Consider the following 22,466-nt stretch of genomic DNA (forward strand, 5'->3'; position numbering starts at 1 on the left):
AAAATTACATTTATAGAGTGCCTTTCACATCGGGATGATGTCCCAAAGAGCTGTCAGGTGTCGGTGCGCAAGCATGGGAGAGGGATGGTGTAGGGGTGAGGGAAGGCAGAGAAGTGGGAGGGAGACCAAAGGCACGGTCGAAGAGAAGGGTCTTGAGACTGGCCTTGAAGGAGGCAAGGAAGGAAGCGAGGCGAAGGGACTGTGGGATGGAGTTCAAGGGAAGGTTTCTTCAAGGTGGTGGTGATAGTGGCTATTTTGAGGGGGGAAGGAACAGTGCCAGATGACATGGAAGGGTTAGTGATGTTGGAGAGTAGTGGGGCAAAGAGGTGGAGCGGGGATTTAAGGAGAGGGGTGAGGATAGGGTCCAGGGAGCTGGTGGTGAGTTTCATGGCGGTTACGGTGGTGAAGAGAGAAGGAGGGTTGACAGGTTCAAAGGTGTGGAAGGAGGGATGGGTAATTGTCAGATGGGCAATTGTGTTGGCTGGGGGTAGGGAGGGGGTGGAACTCGATTTTGGACTTGAGGAAGTCCAGCATTTTCTTGCAGATACTTAGGAGTATCCAAACCTAACTGAGAGTCCCATGCATCCCTGCACTATACATGGAAATTCCCAAGATATTTATTATAATAATCTTTACGTTTGGTATAACAGCTTATCATGTCGGAAGGACGTCTCAAAGCGCTTCACAGGAATTATGGTGAAATGGAGTGAATGTGCATTTGTAGGCAAACTCGACAGAACAATTGCGCATAGCAATGTCCCACAGCCATGAAACGAGTGACCAATTTTACTTGGGGGATTGTTGGCCAGGAGAGAGAAACTGGTAGAAACTCCCTTCGGTCGGGACAAACTGTTTTCGAATAATGCTTTGAGATCTTTAATGTTCGCCTGAACTGGCAGACGGGATCTCTGTTTAACATCTCATCTGAAGTATGGCACTTCCAACAATGCAACATCGCCCCCCCCACCCCCCAGTGCTGAATTGGAGTATCATCTTAGACTATTTGAGTCCCAATGTGGGATTTGACTGCGCAATCTTATGACTGAGAGGCGAAGTGCTACCACTGGCATAGGCTTATTGGAATGGAATGCACACTCTCTCCTTGGAGGGATGCATCCCGCTTACCTAATTCCAGAGAGGATTCAGCCAAGGTTGGCAAAAGCCAAGGCTTGGAGGAGCCCAGAGTGTGTGTTGGAGTACTGCTGGAATCTAACCAGGTAAAACCGCATAGCTTGCCATTGAAAGCATTGTCTGAGAAGCTTCCACGCTGCTTATCCAGATAGGACCATCTACCAGTTAGGACTTTGGCTTGCTGAGTGGAAAGAATCCTTGCCCCCAGTGACTGGTCTGCCCTTCCAAGTCCTGCCAATGTGCCCTGAAATACTGCCCTGGAATACTGCAGACCTGCCTGGCTCATGAACTGGACTACCGAGACCGCCACAGAGGGTTGGCTGGATGCTGACAATCTTTTGCAAAACATGTCACCTTGAGGTCAATTCAGCTCTAAGGAGACCCCACTTATCTCATCCTCCATCAAGAAGGAAGTCACCAGCTGGACATTTGATGTCTGTCAAGCGCGGGTTTGAGCCCTCGCAGGTGGATTGCAGGTACCAGGAATTAGGAAGCTGTCAGGAGGTGAATGAGCGATTAAATTGGAAGATTATTTGTCAGGGCACCAGGTCTTTTTACAAAAAAAATGTGGGATCTTTAATGTCCAGCTAAACAGGAGGGCGAGACCTCAGTTTAACGTCTTATCTACAGGACTGCACCTCTGATATTGCAGTGCATTGTACTTATTTGAAAATATGCAACAAAAGTTTAAATAAAAGATCACTTGCGAGAGGTGGCAGCTCAGTTTTAGCAGTAAAGGTTGGGATTCATTCTTTGTGTTATCTCATATTTTACTTTGGAAACATTATTCCAATGAAATAACGGAGGTATTAATGAACAAAACTTCAGTTAGTTCTGCTTGGTTAATAACTTTACTGTTTTTCATTTGTTCCAGATAACTACAGTGAAACACAAACTGTCCTATACTTCAAATACAATGACAGTTGCACCTTTGAACAAGAGCTGCAAATCCCATTCATCAATAAATCCAAGGAAAAAGCTCTGGCTATTGCAGCGCAGCAGCAGATGTCACAGATAGAATATAAGCGCAGAACAATCACTGGCACATTGGCCAGCAGCAGTATCCGAGCTGAGGCTGCAATTACTGTTTTTTCCTGCCCTGAGGTAGGAACATTTCTAGTTTATTACAATTTTCTCAATCCATGTCCTCTTTATTTTGAAATCTCAATAGTATATTGTTAACTGAATTAAATCTTAAACCTGAAGTCAATAAATTTGGACCAGTTTAGACTTAGTGTGCTTATCTCTTTATTAATAAATGGTGCTTTCCATATGCAGAGGCACAACATATCTGACTGGACACCTGTTCTATTAGTGCTATTACTTTACTATAGCTTCAACAGATTAAAGGAAGAACGCAACCTTTTGGGTCAGCTGGATGTTTGACATATGCAGAAACCCATCACCATGCTTAAGAGTATCCAAACAAAACTGAGATTTCCATGCATCCCATCTACACATGGAAATTCCAATATAGATTGTTGGAAAGGAATGTGCACACTCTTCCTGGAGGGACGCATCCTGCTTACCTAATTCCGGAAAGAATAGGTGCAGGGTGGCAAGACCCAAGGCTTGGGGACCCCAGAGTGTGTGTTGGAGTGCTGCTTGAGTGTAACTAGTTAAAACTGCATAGCTTATCATTGAGAGCGCTGTCTGACAAGCTTTCCCACTGCTTGTCCAGCTAGGACCATCCTACCCATTAGGCTTTTGCTTGCAAGGTTAAGAGAAGCTGAGTCGGAAGAGTCCCTGCCATCAGTGATTGGTATGCCTTCCAAGTCCTGCCAATAAGACAGCCTGGCTGTGCTGCCAACAGTAGTGCTCTGGAATACTGTGGACCCGCCTGACTCAGGAACTGAACTACCAAGAATGCCACAGAGGGTTGGGTCGATTCTGATGCCAAACATATCACCTTGAAGCCAAAGAGACCTTGCTTACCTCTCCACAGGTTGACAATCCGACGTATGAAAGGTGAATCACCAAGACATGGTCATTTTAGGTATTGACATTTCCATGAATGACAACCATGAGATTTTTTTTTCCTTTATAAGCTATATAAATAATTCCCCCTATGCTTTTAAAATTAATGATGGAGAAATATTTCATCCAGACAGAGCATGCTCTCCTCTTTTCACTACTTTTTTTTTACAATTTTTCTTTACTCATCAGTTATGTTTTCAAAGGGCTAAATTTTTCCAATGGAAGTATTCGCCACATCGCCATTAATTCCTCTTACAGAGATCTTATAGATTTGTTTTATTCATGGATATTAAATGTAAGCATACTCATATAAATATGTTTCTTCTTACTCTGTAATGAACTGTAGAGTAATCCAAGAAAGGTGAGAAACATCCAGCTGTCCAGTTATCATGTTGCAAGATTATACCCTTTTGATTTTTCCATTGTTGTTCTGGATAACTGCTTTATTGGGTGGAAGATATGTATCTCTGAAAAACAGAAAAGACCTTACAAACAGCCATGAAGTGAATGACCAATTTATCTGGAGAATTGTTGGACAAGACACAGGGAGATATTCCCTTGTCTTTTCAAATAGTGTCACGGGATCTTTAATGTCTATGTGAAGAGGAAGATCAAACCTCGATTTTATGTATCATCTGAAGAATGGCACCTCTGGCAATGCTCCCAAGCACTGCAATGAAATGTCAGCCTGTACTACGAGGCTATACTATACATATTTCCCTAAAGAGAAACCTCTGCATCCTCTTTCAACCGTCGTGACCCGGGTGCTCCCTTCGCTCAATGAACACTGACCTGCTTCAAGTCCATTGCCCTTTGCGCCCCATCATCAGCAGACAGGCTTTCAGCTATCCTGCCCCTGCTGTCTGGAACTCTTATGAGCAATTTATTTTTATACACATTAACAATTGAAAAAGTAAACCTCTGAATGTAGGTACAAAACTCTTCATTACAGGTAATTTATAACAAATCTATTTTTTTTTGAATAGATGACTTTTTCACCCAGCGCCTTAAGAATCTGCAATGGACCTAAAGTCATTGACTATAAAGTGGAAACAACCATGCCAAAGCACTTTGAAATTCCAGATAAAATATCAATTCCTGTATTGAAATCTAACAGAGTAAAGTGTGACCCCCAAGAACCAGGATGTCGGAACTGGACTGTAAAAGGTAATACATGAGATATTATTCTTTTCCCACAGCCTACAATTAGTTTGATCTGCATCATGCATTTTGACCAGTATCATTAACCATTACTTTGTTTCTTTCTTAATAACTACTAGTGTCAAAGAGTTCTAAGTTCCAGTAAGTCTATATCTCTCTTCAATGTATATTCCCTTCCCCAGTGACTATTTGCTGGAAAATATCTAGTATAATGTCTTTGCTCTGGAAAATATAGACCTTGAATCCTTAAAATGAGAATCATTAAATAAGTATGTATTCTTTTATATGGTTGGAAATTTTCTGCATAATTATTTTAATTTTTATTTTTATTTTTATAATTAATTAAATTAAGCATGGAATTTTATGAGAGCCATTTGATAGTGATACAAATGAAAATAACTATTTAATAATAATAATCCTTACATTTGATATAGCACTTTTCGTGTTGAGAGGACATCTCAAAGAACTTCACAGGATATACTGTGAATAATACAGTACATCGTATTCATATAACGCAAGAGGAGAGAGACTGAGTTCAATTCCCGGCAGTGCAAAATGTTGGGCAATCTTCCTTACTCCACATGCCTCTGTTTACCTAGCAGCAAGTAGGAACGCGGTTGTTAGTCGATTGGCAGATCACTATTCTGGTGGTAATAATTCCTTTAAAAAAATAAATTGATCACTTCAATCCACAACTATTTGTGGGACACTGCTGTGCACAATTCACTGCTGTGTTTAGCCCATATAGACACATAGTCAATTCACTTTACAGTATATTCTGTGAAGTGTTTTGAGACCTCTTGAAGATTTCTTAAAGCCCTCCGTGGCCTTGCTCCCTTGCTTTGCTCCCCCTTACTTCTGCGACCTCGTAACCCTCTACTGACCTGCCCGCTCCCTCCGCTCAGTGGGCTCCGGTCTGCTTGATGTCCCTCGCCTCACCCGCCCCACCATTGTTGGATAGGCCTTCTGTGACTCTGCCCCCATCCTCTGGAACTCCATCCCGCAGTCCCTCGTCGCCTCCCTTGTCTCCTTCAAAACCTGTCTCAAGACCCTTGCCTCCTCTTCGACTGTTCCTTTGGTCACCCTCCTTGCCCTCCTGCCGTCCACCCTCCCTGATCCTGACCCCCAGCTCTGGTCTGAAACATTCATTGTCCAGCACCTTGGGATGTCCTTCCAACATGAAAGGCATTATAAAATGTAATTTGTTGTGATATCAAATGCAAGGATTATTATTATCAGAACTTACAAAACGTAAAAATACTCTATTCTTACTTTTCCATGTAAGATAACAAATATAAAAATGAATAAATATGAGACTGTCAAAACTAACATCTTGCTTATCGATTGAATTAAAGTTGTACTTAAAAGCATATAATCTATTATCTAAATGTGTCAATTATATTTCTCATAATACTTGCTATAGACAGCAAAAAGTATTATTTTGGGGGAATCGGCCGGGTGTCTGACACTTTGGGGAAACCCTTCACCTTGTTTAAGAGTATCCAAACCAAACAGAGTTCCATGCATCCCACCTAAAGATGGAAATGCCAGAGACATTTATTGGAATGGAATACACATTCTGTCCCTGGAGGGACACATCCTGCTTACCTAATTCCCGAAAGTATTTGGCACGGGTCGGCAAGAGCCAAGTGTGGGACCCCAAAGTGTACACCGGTGTACTCCTGAAGTCCAACCACCTAAAAACACATAGATAGCATTAATAGTTGCCATTGATAGCACTGTCTAGCATGCTTTCCTCCTGTTTGCCCAACTAGGAAAACCCTACCCGTTAGGGTAGTCTGATCAATCTATCTCTGGAATCTACCACCTTTACTGGCAACGTGTTCCAGATTTTGATTACCTTCTGTGTAAAGAAAAACTTCCTGGTATCTATCCTAAAATTGCATTTACAACTATAAACCTATGTCCTCTTGTTCTCCTGTCATGATTCATTTTAAAGTATTGATCTGGGTTTCAGCACTGGCATGAAGGGCGTTATGTAAATGCAAGTTGTTGTACTTTTCAATCCCATTTAAAATGTTATACACTTCCTTGAGCCGTCTTCTCTGAAGACTGCAGAGCCCTAGCTTGTCTAGATGTTCATGTCTCATTCCTTTAATACTTGAGATCATCCTTGTCTCTTTCCTCTGTACAGCCCCCTTATGTCCCATGGTGACCAGAAATGCATTCAATATTCTTCAGTTTCCCATGTCCTCCAATTTACTATTATCCCCAAATTTTTCTATACTCTGTCCATGTATTGAAGAGAGTATCCATCAGAGTGTCTGAGGCACATCACTAACTACATTTTGCCAAATTGAGAAACATCATATTATTCTTGTTCTCTCCTTTCTGTTCCTCAGCCAGAGTATTTGGCTGTGCTTTAATGATTTATTTTCCCACTGTCATACACTGACCATTTGAGATCGCAAATAATTGGAAAGTGAAGATTTCTAGGGTGTGGAAGATTATAACTGTAAGGGACCATATAGAAAATGAATTTACAGTATCTCCACTTTACTTTTAGTCTCAACAGCTGAATTTTGCATTTGATCTCACAGTTAAAATACTAAATATATTTTTTGGCCTTGGTTGTAGAAATAAATATCAAAATGGGGAATTTCACAGGCAATTGCCCTAGTTATTGTTCTAAGATATACAGCATTTGGCCAATAATCAGAGCTCATATTAACTGTTGGGTTCTGCATCAGATAGAATCTGGCTATTCATAACTTTAGATGGTTAGGGTTAGATTTCTGTTCAGTTACTGAATTAATAATAATAAATAATAATAATCCTTGCATTTGATATAGCGCCTTTCACGTCTTCCAGATGTCTCATAGCACTCACAGAATAGAATGTAAAGTGAATTGACTGTATATTTGTGGGTGAAATGCGGCAACCAATTGCACACAGCAGTGCCCCACAAATATACAGTCGTGGATTGAAATGACCAATTCATTATTTTTTTGAGAGATTATTATCAGGCATGGGGAATAAGGAAACTTGCCCAAGGTTCACACTGCCGAGAATCGAACCCAGGTCTCTCGCTTGCAAAGTGAGTGCTCTAACCACTGAGCTACAGGACTCCATTAACTAATTGCTGCAATCGCATGCAGTGCTGTATCAGTAAATGGCCACAGAGTTTTGCTGAAGAGTTTCCGGTTTGATTTAATTACATAGCATTAGTCCAGCTCAATCAGTGGAACTCTCACATCTGGATCAAAAGGTTGTAGGTTATTGGCCACATTAAAACTTGAGCTCGTAATTTAGACAAGCATCAAGTACTGCTCTTTATGATAAACATTAAATTGCGGTCCTATTCCTCTTGAGGTGGTTCAGATGGAAAATAACTAAAGTATTTCAAGGGTGGTTTTAACACAACACGTAGAAAGAATGCTCTTATCCCATCTGTTTGCTAAAATTTATAAACCTCTACTTCAAACTGCTGCATGACACTTTTTCAAAGAAGATTTTTTTTCCCCAATGTCCTGGCTAATGCTTTATTACTCCATCATTCAAATTCACCAAACACAGATTAATTGATTATTCTCACTGGTATCTACACAGATTGACTGTTGCATTTACTTACATAACAGTCACAACACTTAGGATTGCAAAGGGCAATTTCAAGACAGACACCAGGAAATATTTATTTAACCAGAAGGTTATTAATGACTAGAAGAGCATACCAGAATGGGTGGTTGAGGCCAGGATGCTGGACTCAGTTAAAATTCCAGCGTAATGCTTTGATGGGAAGACAGATGAGTATGTGGTCTAGAAGGTGAAATCAAATGGGCCAAAGGGTCTTTTTCATCAGTACCTTTATTATGATGTACTTTTACAACTATTTATCTTACCAGGTATCTGCCTGGGTCAATTGGTAGAATCTCACATCTAAGTCAGAAGGTTATGGGTTCAAGCTGCAAATTTGTTCTTTGGGCTCCCAGGCTAGGTTGACACTTCAGTGCAGTGTTGGGAATAGCACTTCATTGTTAGAAGTTCTATTCTTTGCATGAAATGTTAAATTGAGGTCCCGTCTGCCAGGTGGTTGTTAAAGATCCCATGGCACTCCTCGAAAAAAGAAATAAATGAAATAACATAACAAGTTCTAAAATGTATTCATGCTAATTTTTGTAATTTTAGTACACTCAAATATCTAAAATTGGTTTAGAAAAAGTCTATATTAAATATAATTTTTAACATACGATTTGAGCATTAAGAAACTTCAGAAAAAAACTGTTGCTTTGGCAATGAAGCTAATTTTCACCAGAATTATATCAGGAATGAAAGGGTTAAATTACGAGGATATGTTGCATAAACATGGTTTGTATTCCCTGGAGTTCAGAAGATTGAGGGGTAATCTAATCGAGGTGTTTAAAATGATAAAAGGACTTGATAGAGTAGATAAAGAGAAACTTATGAGGGGGCGCAATCTTAAAATAAAACCAATTAGGAGTGAAACTAGGAAGCCTTTTTTTCCACACCAAGAGTTGTGGAAATCTGGAGCTCCCTCTTCAAAAAGCTTTGAATGCTCAATCAATTGGAATTTTCAAGACTGAGATTCATAGATATTAGTTAGGTAAGGGTTGTGGAATCCTGTAGCTCAGTGGTTAGAGCACTCGCCTCGCAAGTGAGAGACCTGGGTTCGATTCCCGGCAGGGCAAAACCTTGGACAAGTTTCCTTACTCCATATGCCTGATAATAATCCCTCAAGAAAAAAACCCAATAATAAATGGGTCACTTCAATCCACGACTGCTTGTGGGACACTGCTGTGCACAATTGGCTGCTGTGTTTCTCCCACAAGTATACAGTCAATTCACTTTACAGTATATTATGTGAAGTGCTTTGAGACATCTAGAAGACATGAAAAGTGCTATATCAAATGCAAGGATTATTATTATTAAGAGACATGGAGAAGAGGGTAAATAGAGTTGAGGTGCAGATCAGCCATATTCAAATGGAATGGTGGAACAGACTCGAGAGGTTCATTGGCCTACTCCTGTTCCTATGTTCCTACGTCTTTTAGCTCCTTTCTGTTGCTTGGGATGCGGAATCACTGTATTCATTTACCCTTTCACGCCGTTTAAAATATGATTGCTCTATTTCCAATTAATTCAGTTTGAAATGGAGCTTCGTAAATTGTAGTTGACAGATTGGATAAAAGCCTCCGTTCTATGTGATGTGTATATTTTTGGTCCATCTCAATTCACTTTCCAGTGAATACGAGTTCACAGGTGAATAACTGCCCCACACTTCAACACTGATTGTATTCAATTTATTATTCCCCAAATATAATTAAAACCCTAATTTGACAACAAAATAATTCATAGCATTCTGACTGTTTAATATATTTTACGTAAACCTTTATGCTAATACAACCCTATTTTATTCCTGGAATATGAGTAATTCTTGAACTGTTCTTCACCCCCTCCCATTTGTGATCAGGAGTGTTTGGTTCTATGTCAACCAATGTGAGTAACTGACTGAAATCACTTTGTTTTCAAAAAGACCTATGTGGCACTAGAGATCAACGATATATATACAGAAACCGTAAGATATATTTTCTTTAATTGTCCCCATCCTTCACTTTCCCTTTCCTCTTCCCATCATATTGTACTCAGTGACAAAGACCTCCTAGCTGTAGTCACTTGTTGCACTCAATGCGGTTTGCAACAAACCATTTGCGTTTTTCTTACCTCCTGGAATCAGGTGCCAGTTTTACCAGCAGCTGTCAAGGTAATTGCAGCTGTTAAACATCTGGATACTTTCCTACTGCGAATGAAGCATGGAAATGGAAGTCGTATCGTTCTGTACCCGGACAAAAGAGTAGTTCAGCGCTTTGGGACGTCCTCCCACCGTGAAAGGCGCACTCTATAAATGTAATTTGTTGTTATTGTACATGATGTAAACACAAAGTGGGAGATGCTGAAACATAAGCCTGGTTGCTGTAATATAATCACTGCTCGAGGGGTACTAAAGAGCACAGCAACAAGGATGATCTCTAAGGTTAGAGGAATGATCTATGAATAACAATTAGACAAGCTTATGCTCTTGTCTTGAAAGGAGACCTCTTAAACGGGACCTTACAGAGGTGTACAATATCAAATGGGATTGAGAAGGTAAACCCTGAATGGGTTGGTTGCTATTTTTTCCTAAAGAGAAGGCTGACTTGTATTTATGTTATGTTCTTCAATTAAAATAACTTTTCAGATAACTTTACAAAGGGAGAGTGGGGAAGGAGGTTACCATAGGTACAGTCGAAGAGATAAGTGTTAAGCGGGACTTTTAAGGCAAATAGGGAGAAGTCAAGTGAGGGAGTTCCAGACTTTTGGAGCATAGAATTGGAAAACTCAAATACTGAAGGGGCATGGATAGGATGGAGAACACTAAACAAGCTTGAGTTAGCCTGATCTCTTTGAATCTTGTTTCTCCACAACTTGATCATCTTGGCAAAGCTATTTTTCTTGACTCATTTTATTAAATTATTAATTGTCATTGTAATTTTATTACCTGCTCCTAAATTTCTTATTTATCATCATTTTTGATTATTCTGCTCAGCTTCTATGGCTCTCAAAATCTCTCATTGTATTAATTTCTCTGAAATGTTGCTTTGATATACAGTTTATAATGGAACCTCTGCTGCAGAATATCAAAAGTACATTTAATTAGAAACCAGGTTTTGCACTGCACCTAGCTGAAATATCTTTTTTGGCTAGATTTGTGCATTAAATATTGAAGTTATGATCTTTAGTAGCAATATACATCATATAATACACATCTTGGCACCAATAAGCCATTACTCTCTCAACTTCCCAGCAATTACCTCTATACTTTGGCTGCATACAGTAATCTGTATACACCCTGGCTACTTGAAATTCACATCTATTGTTCTCTGATCATAGGTGCTTTTTATTGAAATGTTTAAACATTAATTAAAATGAATGCCAATTTGGCTATAAAAGAAGTGACATTCTTGGTCAGGATTGAGTCTCATTATTTTCACCATTTTTTTTTATTCATATTAATTTTATTAAACATTTCTGTTTGACTTATTTTTAGGTTCCCCTGTATAGTTGGTATTTTGTCCTCTCCTCTATTGTAAAAACGGTAGCAAAGTATTTATTTAACAAGTCAGCCATTTCCTTATTTTCCATTATAGTCTCACCTACATCTGTCTTTAACAGAGTCCTGTAGCTCAGTGGTTAGAGCACTCGCTTTGCAAGTGAGAGACCTGAGTTCAATTCCAGACAGGGCGAAACCTTGGGCAAGTTTCCTTACTCCACACGCCTAATAATAATCCCTCCAAAACCAAAAACAATAATAAATTGGTCACTTTCAATCTACGACTGTTTGTGGGACATTGCTGTGCGCAATTGGCTGCCGCATTCGCCCACAAATATACAGTCAATTCACTTTACAGTGTGTTCTGTGAAGCGCTTTGGGACGTCCTCCCGACGTGAAAAGTGCTATATCAAATGCAAGGATTATTATTATTATTATAACAGACCCACATTCCCCTTGACCATTCTCTTCCTTTTAATATATTTATAAAAGCTTTTACTATTGGTTTTAATATCACTTGCAAGTTTTTTTTCATACTCCTTTTTGCTCCTCATTACTTTCTTTGTATCTCTTTGTAGCCTTTTGTAGTTCTCGCAGTCCTCTGCATTCCCACTTTTTCTTACATTTGAGTGAGCCTTTTCTTTTAGCTTGATACAGTCTCTAACCTCTTTTGTCCACCATGGCTGCTTAACTACACGATTGGAGCTTTTGCATTTTAGCGGTATGTACTTGTTCTGTATTGTATCAAATACTTTTTGAATGCTTCCCATTGTTCATCTGCAGGTTTACCCACTAACAGTTCAGCCCAGTTTACTATGGTCAGTATTTCTCATCCCATCGAAGTTAGCCTTAATTAAATTTAAAATCTTGGTTTGGGACTCTCCCTTCTCCCTCTCAGATCTAATGTCAAATTCAGTCATATTATGATCACTATTTGCAAGATGTTCCCTGCTGTCAGATTGTTAACTAGTTCTGGCTCATTACTCATCAGCAAATCCAGCATGGCTTGTTCTCTTGTTGGTTCTAAAACATATTGTTCCAAAAATTTGTCCTGAATACATTCTAGAAATGTGTTGCCTTTTACTATCTGAGGTGTCCTGCTTCTCCCAGTCTATGTGAAAATTAAAATCTCCCATTATAACCACATTGCTTTTGCTCCATGATTCCCTGATCTCCGTATTTATAAATTTCCCCACTACATCACAAATCTCCGGAGGTCGGTAGACTACTCCTAACAGAGTCTTATCTCCTTTGCTGTTCCTTAATTCTACCCACAGTGTTTCCACTACCTGATCACCCTTACTGAAATATTTCCTCTCCACTGCTGCAATAGTGTATTTTATCAATATTGCTACTCCTCCTCCTTTCCCAATATCCTTGGCTTTTCTGAAGATCTTATAGCCTGCAAGATTTAGCTCCCAGTCCTGCCCAGCTTGTAACCAGGTCTCTGTAATGGCTACTACATCATACCTTTTAAGATGAATTTGTACTTCTAACTCACTTTTAAAAAAATATATTTCTTATGCTACATGCATTTGAATACATAACACTTATTTGGGTAACTATCCCCAATATGCCTATACACCCTAACGATGTTCTCACACTTTTTGACTTGTTACACCTTTTGTGATAAGTTCCTATTACCCTTTTCTTTCCTGTAGTATTTGTTATCTTTATCACTATTTGTATTCTGACCATTGCTCTCATCCTATCCTTGTCTTATGTTTTGGTTATTGTTTCCACCCAACCCCCCTCCTCTCCCCTCCTTACTGGTTTAAAGCTTTTTCTATGATCCTATTTATCCTTTTCGCTAGTACCTTGGTCCCAGCCCTGTTCAAGTGCAGCCCATCTCAGCAGTACAGCTCATTCCTGTTCCAATATGGTGCCAGTGTCCCATGAAATGGAACCCCTTCTTCTCACACCACACTTTCATTTCCCTGATCGGTTTATTTCTATGCCAATTTGCACATGGCTTAGGTAGCAATTTGGAGATTACCAACCTCGAGGTCCTGTTTTTTAAAAAAAAATTAGTTCCCTAGCTCTTGATACTCCTTTAGCAGGACCTCCTTCTTGCTCTTTCCTATGTCATTGGTTCCTGCATGGATAACAACACCTGGTTCTTTCCCCTCCCTTTCCAAGTTCCTTTCCAGCTGCTTTGAAATATCCCTTACCCTAGCACCGGGAAGGCAACACATCTCCTGGACTCTTATCTTGACTGCAGAGGATACCCTCGATCCCCTTAATTATTTCATGCCCTATAACTACAACATTTCTATTCTGCTCCTTCCCCACTTGCAAGCCTTCTGCTCTATGGTGCTTTGGTTTGCATTCAGGCCTCCTTCCCCACAGCTTTTCCCTCATCCAATGTAGCAAGTACATTGTACCTGTTGGACAGGACCAGTGCCTCCTCTACCTCTACTAATCTATCAATCTCACAAACCTCTTCCTGTACCCTCTATGTGGTATGGCTATCTTCTGAAGTAAACTGTCCAAATATTTCTCTCCCTTATGCATCAGAGGTCAAAAACCCTGAGCCGGAGTGACTCAACACACATGCACTTCTCACAGATGTGACCAACAAGGACAGTCTTATTGTCCACAAATTCCCACATACTGCAGCTTTGACACACTATCTGTGTTGTCATTATCCCTTTCTAGCTTCTACTCCACTTAATGTTTAGGATTTATATATAATATATATTAACAAGGTTTTACCTTCACATTTTATTTGTTTTTGGTTATTTTCCCCTTAATCTATTTTACCATTAACAATTTCAGAATAAATAGGTAAACACCCCTGATAATAATCTCTCAAGAAAAAAAAACCTATAATAATTTGGTCACTTCAATCTACAATTGTTTGTGGAACACTGCTGTGTGCAATTGGCTGCTGCATTTCACCCACAAAAAATGCAGTCAATTCACTTTACAGTATATTCTGTGAAGCACTTTGAGACATCTGGAAGGTATGAAAAGCACTATATCAAATTCAAGGATTATTATAAGTAATTTCACACCTTTTGTCCCTTACTCACACTCCTTAATACTTGACACCTACTTCCTTAGAAATGTTACCATTGGTCTAGGCATCCTGTATCTAGACCAACCATAACTCCATCTTCTGTACCTGATTTCAATCTCCAATCTCCCACATTCAATATGATGCGAACGTTTTGCATTTCTCCTATGAAGCAAACTATTCAACATTCTCAGTTTACTGGTTCTGTTTCTCCTTTACAAAGTTCTCACCTGCACCTCAACAAAGATTTCTCACTCTTTTGCTGAATTATAGGGTTCTCTCTTGTATCACTTGCAGAAGAATTGTCGCTCTATTTCCCACCTCACACTGCTGGGCTCTCTGCTCAAGTGAGGCTCTCCTAAAACTTCCCCTTTTGACTGGTCAGCAAATTTATTATTCCCCAACACCTGGCCTATGATTAACTGCTAGTTGACTTGTTTGCCTGCTTACACCTAAGGTTGCCTCTACCTCAACAAAGATTTCCCACTCATTTGCTGATGAAAGAGTTCTCTCTTGCTCTTTGGTATCTCTCTTGCTGAAGAATTCCCACTCTCACATAATTCCTAACAGAATTCTCACTGTGTTCCAACTCACTCAGTTCCCTCCTCACATTGCTGGACTCTCTGCTGAAGTCCACTATGTAGAACCTTCAAAGATATGGAAGATGTTCCAACACCAGTGTGATACCAATGCACAGTATATACTAAATGTATTACTTTGACAATAACCTAATTTGTAGTATTTGCAAAGGCATTAGTAATTAGTAAATCCTGGATGACTTGGATTGCAGATTCTAATTGCAATCAAGTGTAGTGACTTTTTTTNCTGGAATGCTACCCTGCGTGAGGGGAGCTATAAAAATTCAAGTTGTTGTTGTTTTTGCAAGCAAACATGGCAGTCATTTTGGTGCCAGCAAAGTTCAAATCAACCATGAGGTGAAAAATGAATTAATCTGGAGGATTGTTAGCCAGCATACTATGAGTTAAAATGTAAATGGGAGTACTAATAATTATTGATAGCAGCTTTGAAAAACTTACAAAACTACCCAGACACTTTTTGGCAGAAAAGCTATTCTGGAACATCTGATAAATCTCTGCATTTATTTAGAGTCATGCTAAATTATGTCAGTGTAAGAGTTTAATTTTCAAGCTATCATTCTCTCAGCATTCAAGGTTTTGCATAAACTAGAACCAACATTTTCATCCGAAATAGGATTAGCACAATCCCCAAAGCAAATTCAATATGAGGCAAATGTTTTGCATTTCTGCTGTGAAGCAGTTCTCAGTTCACTTATACAATAACAACAACAAAATTGCATGTATAGAGCGCCTTTCACGTTGGGAGGACGTCCCAAGGCGCTGTACAGCAGGGTCAGGTCCCGAGCAGGGGAGAAATGGTCAGGGTGAGAGGAGGGAAGGGAGGGATCGAGGAGGGGGTAGAGAGTCGAGAGGGGAGCTGAAGGCACGGTCAAAGAGAAAGGTCTTGAGACCGGCCTTGAAGGAGGAAAGGGAGGAGGCACTGGGGGATGGAGTTCCAGAGCCTAGGGGTTGAGAGGCTGAAGGCCCGGCTACTGATGGTAGGGCGGTTGGGGCGGGGGATGTGGAGCAGACCGGAGCCAGAGGAACGGAGGGTACGGGCAGGTAGGTAGGGGGATAGTAGGTCGGAGAGGTAGGAGGGAGCAAGGCCGTAAATAGCCTCGTAGTTGAGGATGAGGATCTTGAATTCGATCCTCTGGGGGATGGGAAGCCAGTGGAGGCGAGCGAGGGTGGGAGTGATGTGGTCCCGAAGCCTGGTGCGGGACAGTACACGAGCTGCAGAGTTCTGAATGACCTGCAGCTTGTGGAGGGAGGTGCCGGGAAGGCCGGCGAGGAGAGAGTTCCCATACTCCAGCCTTGAGGTGATAAAGGCGTGGACCAGAGTTTCAGCAGCGTGAGGGGTGAGGTAGTGCCGTAGTCTGGGGATGTTTCGGAGGTGATGGAAGGTGGTGCCAGTTGTGGCGCAGATATGAAGAAGAAAGGATAGCTCAGGGTCCAACAGAACGCCGAGGTTCCTGACTGGCTTTGAGAGGTGGAGAGTGCAGCCTTGGATGCTGATGCTGTCAGCGCCTGATGAGATTTATAGTGCAGATACAGAACTCAGAGCTGCCTGCCCATTTCAGTAGATCATAAGATAGCCGAAGAATATTATTATTTTTCACTCTTGAAAAGGTACTAAAATGTATGTTTTGCAGTCAGGTCTTCCTGGGATCTTACTTTTTAATAACATCATTTGTTTCCTGATTTTGTTTTGGACCAAGAGTGAAGCAGGAGTTCTTTTGTGAGGACAATACAACCAACAGAAACCAACCTATTTCTCACTTAATTGTTGTGTACTCTGTGGAAAGTGGCAATATGCTTATGTAAGAATAGTATAAATTGGGAGTGAAATTCCACCTGATTCTTGATATACTTTATTAAAGAAACATCTTAGAGTGTCCAATATGGCAAATTATTGAAATCAGTCTTTGAAGCTGTTTTGTAATTTTTAAAATAACTTACTGAAAACTGCCCAGGAGTTGACTGCTCAGCCTGTCATTAAGGACAGGACACAAAATGAGTACATGTTCTGTTCTTGTGATAATGACTCGTGATATTTATTAACTCTTTAATAATTATCACATTCCACACTGCTTCTCCCCTCATAATTTAAGTTTAATAAAATAAAGTTTTGGCATAGCATAACAAAAGTTTTTGTTCTTGGTTTTATTCCAACAAAATTAATCACAGGTAATTTATCAAATGGAGATACAAGAAGAAACTGATTTAAAATGAAATAATATGTAGAATGTGAAATAATTTAGGGATAAACCTTGTCATTTGAAGCATCTTAAAAATTCCAGTATTTTAACATTAAAGACCTTGGAATACAGAAGATTTATATGTTTTCTTTTTCATCTAGATAAAGAAGAATCAATTGGGGTTCTTTTGAAATTTAAACCAACTGGGCCAGGCCGATACCTTTGTCACATCCTGCTGCATTCTCCATATGATATTCGTGTGTACAATGTTGAATGTGTGGTAAATCCTAGTGATAACACTAAGACTGAGTTCCAGATCGTTACTCCAGCCCATCAAGCTATTATTAAAAATATTCCTATTGTAAGTACTCAAACTGAAGCTTGGAATTAACAAAAGGTTTGCTTCCACACTGCAGTCATTAATATGCTCAAAGGAATCTCTGCCACAACCAGAGTGCCACTGGTTGAGATCTTGCCATCATAATTCATACTATTCCATTGTAAGAGAATGGAAATGAGTGCATTGGTTAGTGCAAGACAGGACAAACGTTTTATAACACGGCCTTGCTATAACATGAGTTTGCTTATAATGTAATTGGACTGTGGATCCTGACATGTTGTTGCCTGAAAATTGGAATCTCCACTTAATATCCCATCATTATACTTCAAATCCTGTTCATGTGCTTCAAATCCTGTAGAAGCCTTTATATCCCTTCAGCATGCTTCAAATCCACTCATCACACTTCAATTCTTGTCATTGTACTTCAAATCCCATCACCGTGCTTCAAATTGGATTGTCATACTTCAAATTGCATTATTGCATTTCAAATCCTGCCATTGTGCACTTTAGTAATTATATCTTCGTGGCAATTTTTTGGATACATCTTTAATACACTTTTTGGACCCACCCTTTCCAGTAATTTATATTGAATCAATCAGAACTAATAATAAGCATGCCTTTCTCTGATTGGTACAATTGAATAACTGGCAGGTACTACATTTCCCATGCTCGTGTGAGTTCCCTAAGTTATTATGCTCACATTGTCCCTGCAAAAATATTCTGTAAATAAGGCCCCTCCTTTCATGGGAAGTCTGCAGTAATGGAGTTTTTATATAATAATAGTAATAATCATTATATTTTTATAGCATCTTTCATATAAGGAGGGTGTCTCAAAGCACTTCACAGGATGTACTGCCAAGTGTAGTTACTGTTTTGTAGACAAATGCAGCTGCCAATTTGTGCACAGCAGTATGACACAAGCAGCCATGAAATATTAAGACTGATTTTATTTGGGGGATTGTTGGCTAGGACACCGGGAGAAACTCCTGTTTTTTTTTGAATAATGCCATGGGATCTTTAATGTCCACCTGAAGAGATAGACTGGGCCTTGGTCTAATATGACATCCGAAGGGTGGCACCTCTACCAACGGAGCACACTCCCACTGCTGGATTGGAGGGTCAACCTGACTATGGTCCAGAGGCTGAACGTGAGGCTTGAACCCACAACCTTCTGACTCAAAGGCAATAGTTGATAGTGAAAGTATACCAATTTCTCACCTCACCTAACTCTGCAGAATGATTTGAATGCTTAATGAAAAATCCTAATTTCTGGCCTGTTTCCTTGTCGCATGATAGTTATAACAACCATAGAAGGAACTTCAAAAGTCTGATAACTTATTTTTCTCAGAAATAAAGGTAAACAAATTGATCAATAATTAAAGAATTCCTGTGAGTAGAAGGCCTAGATACAATTATATTTTTTCCATTGCTCAATAGTTGTATAATAATTTTTTGAATGTCAGCTGAGCAACTGGGTGACGATTTTATTGCTGATATTTTGTGTGACTTATCTTTCAGCACAATGAAACCCGACAGGAATGGAAGATTCAGGCTATTCTGGAAGGAGTGGGCTTCTATGGTCCACCAATGTTATGTGTACCAGCTTGCAAAACATCAGAATACCCAGTGATGTTCAAACCTGCTTTTGAGTGTGTAACAACGGTAAGATATTTATTGCTTCTGATAAATGTCAGCCCAAGATTTATTGATAATAATAATCCTTGCATTTAATATAGCGCCTTATCACATCTTCGAGATGTCTCAAAGCACTTCACAGAATATATGGTAAAGTGAATTGACTGTATATTTTGTCAGCCAATTTATAACTGCCCAAAACATATCAAATTTCTCCCACATCTGTCTTCAGTACTTTATGACTGCCTTCATATTTTAGATGGGAATTATCCTGAATGGAATGCTAGGTAAGAAGTACAGTATTTAAAATCTCCACTGATATAAGCTCCCTAGGCTGAAGAAATGGCCAAATTGAAACATTTTTTTTACACTGGCACAAACTAGAACTCTTATGCCTCATTCTATAACAATGTTGGGTGTTGAGGAAGAAAAAAGCTATTTATTAGTTTTGTATGTGATTGATGAAGTCTATTTTTTAAAAAAAATAATTTCCCCCTGTTTTTGTGAATTCACAAAGCCAGTGCTGTACTTCCAAGCACATAATTGGAGTTCTTTCACTGACAATGTTTTTTTTTAAATTGGGCTTTAGGGGCTTTAACAAGAACAATAATTTACATTGTGTGGATATCTCAAATCATTTTGATGCAACTGACTGAGACTCTGAGTTGGGATGAGATGGGGAAGGAAAAGGAGGTTGGCTGAAAGCACAGTCAAGCAGAGGTCTGAAGGAGGATTTCAAGGATGGTGGCAAGATTAAGGGACTCTGGAGTTCCATAAAGTGAGGGTAGAAAGCTCATCCACCAAGAGTGGAGCGGGCAGGAGTCGTGATATTAAAGCATCACTTGCATGAATCTAATATTGCCTTTACTCCACATTTTGACAGTGAATTTTAGCTGCAATAGGCCACAAAACAGGAATTAATCACTGTTGAATCCTGCTCCTGACAACGTATGGAGGAGATGGGGGAGGTGATTTTCATCCAACTAGCAATTGAAAGTGTTATTGAATGGACAGTTACACGGGCAGCTTCACTTGCAGCATTATAATGCCCCAAGCGCTTTGGGATGCTGCCCTGCATGAGGGGTTCTATATAAACGCAAGTTGTTCTTGTAATATATTTAAATTTGAATTATGATGTTGTGGACCATTGGATTGGATTTCAGTTCAAATCTGGCCTGGCTTGCAATCAAACTGGATCATTATATTGCATGACATTTAGGAAGGTGTACAAATATGTCCTAATTGGGGGAAAAATCAACAATCTACAAGCAGTAATGTTTGTACAGAAGTATGTAAGATTATTGAGGGAGCAATATGTACTTCCCATCAAATCCTTAATTTCCAGCCTAAAAGGAAGCACTTGTTTATCATTATCTAGATATAAATGAAACCTGGAACAAATTATTTTATTTTGCAGTGCTTGTGCTGCAGGATCTATTTTGTTCCTAAATTCTAATAATAAACAGAATTAAAATTTGGAAGACTCCAATTGATCGGTCTGACAATGAGTCACGAAGCAATCGATCTGTGGGCTCATCAGTAAATGAGTCTCGTCCTGCATCGTTGGTTGTTAATGACTCAGATCGGAAAGACTCTTGACAGAGTATCTGGGAATGAAGATTCAGTCCAAAGTCTTGTATTCAATCTGAACAAGAATCTATTAATGAAGACTCGCTTTGTGACTCTGTATCTCTGCAAGATCAGATGCTAGGAACAATTCATCTTCTAATTCACACTTCCTGCTGGTTTTATCAGATTATTCAGATTACGTACATTATTCAAGCCTAGTTGCGTTAGATGTTATTGCTAGAAATACTGAAGTTAACATAAGTAATTAAATTTTATCATACCTTGTGAAACTATGTTCAGTTTCATATTTTTTCACTGGACTCGAAGCTACTTGTGAAGCTACTTTGCTTAAAAAACAGTGGTACATATTATGTGCGTATCAATTTTGTATATAGTTTCAAAAAGCACTCACAAAATATATACAGTATTTATCACTTACTCAGATAGCATAGACATAGACAAATGTCTTTATTTTAGTACATTTTGAAAAAGTTGTCTTTACACAGCTAATGGACGTTTTATTATTTTCTTTTTTTCTCTTTTATTACCTGCACTTCTCCTGAAGTCATTTACCCTTTACTGGGGTGTGTACAGGTGCTGCATATCTTCCAGTTCCTTGACAAATTGGCCATTATTCATGGATAATCCTTGAGAGTGAGCGTTGGTAGCCAATCCTGTTCCTATCCTCGCTTAACATACATACTTGTGTGGGGACTTTCTAGCTGGCAGTCACAATTGCAAGAAGTCTTGCTCATTGTCCATTCTTTAAACTAGGGACACCGAGGCTAATTGTAGCACCCCAACTGCTGCTCTATCTGAGATAATGTAACTCAGCATAGATCATGATTAGAATCTACCTTCTGAATTATATGGTCATTTGCTGCATCCTAAAATCCTCGAAAGTTAGAACATGGAATCAGATTAATTAGCCTATCAAATGATTTGGTGTTTTTCTCCACCTAATCCCATTCCCCATACTCTTTAAAATTTCTCTTTTTTTGAAACATTTTGCAAATATCACACATTGGACTATGTTCAATATTCACAAGCAGAAGTCATAATTAGCAGTTCCCATCCAATTTATGAATATTGCAAATTAGAACCCATTGGCCTTTTTGTTGCAGGGGAAATGAGAAAGGAGTGCAATTAAAGTTCATGTAGTCACCATAGTTAAATTAACTGTTGCGTTATATTAACTGGGCTAATCATAGAGATATATATAAAATAAAATAAGGTCTATTATTCCTGAATACTTTTATTAAACAGATTTATTTATTAACCAATTCCAACTTCATATGAATTATGTGGCAATGAAACACATATACTCTTAAATATTATCTGCATTATTTTGAAACGTAAAATATGCCGACCTGCTTTAGTCCAACCATTATTAAGCGTTTGTTGCAAAAACATTTAAATATGTATTAAAAATATCAGTGCCAACCAGCTCCTGGAATGCGCATTTACTTACTACTGTGTCTTAAATTAATAGCAAAGCAGTGACTTCTTGACAGTGTAAATCGACTCTCACTGCTTGTAACCCTTGCATTTCCTTCTTCACAGGGTAAACTTGTACTGAAGAATGAAACAGATGGTTCTGAAAATGTCTTTCACTTCAAAGGCACTGGCATAAAGTCTTTGGCCCTGGATCATGTTGTGATAGACTGTCAAGTAAAACAGATCACAAAGAAGGTCCTAATGGTTCCCAATTACACTCAAGCCTGTTTATCATGCAAGGTAAGAGTTTAGACTGAAACTACGGCAATTCAAGGTAAATGATACCACTTTCAAC

The 22,466-nt window shown here is 39.3% G+C and overlaps 1 protein-coding gene across 1 annotated transcript in view; it reads left to right on the forward strand.

Annotated features, from left to right (window-relative positions):
* The window catches only part of LOC103185538 (cilia- and flagella-associated protein 47-like), a 174,702-nt gene that overhangs the window by 69,438 nt on the left and 82,798 nt on the right, over positions 1 to 22,466 (forward strand). The window contains exons 44-48 of the mRNA XM_042334120.1: positions 2,006 to 2,235; positions 4,095 to 4,275; positions 17,292 to 17,491; positions 18,989 to 19,132; positions 22,238 to 22,411. Of these exons, the coding sequence (XP_042190054.1) occupies positions 2,006 to 2,235; positions 4,095 to 4,275; positions 17,292 to 17,491; positions 18,989 to 19,132; positions 22,238 to 22,411 (929 nt within the window). The remainder of the gene's footprint in view (positions 1 to 2,005; positions 2,236 to 4,094; positions 4,276 to 17,291; positions 17,492 to 18,988; positions 19,133 to 22,237; positions 22,412 to 22,466) is intronic.

The sequence above is a fragment of the Callorhinchus milii genome, unplaced genomic scaffold (genome assembly GCF_018977255.1).
Source record: "Callorhinchus milii isolate IMCB2004 unplaced genomic scaffold, IMCB_Cmil_1.0 Scaffold4, whole genome shotgun sequence".
NCBI lineage: Eukaryota > Metazoa > Chordata > Chondrichthyes > Chimaeriformes > Callorhinchidae > Callorhinchus > Callorhinchus milii.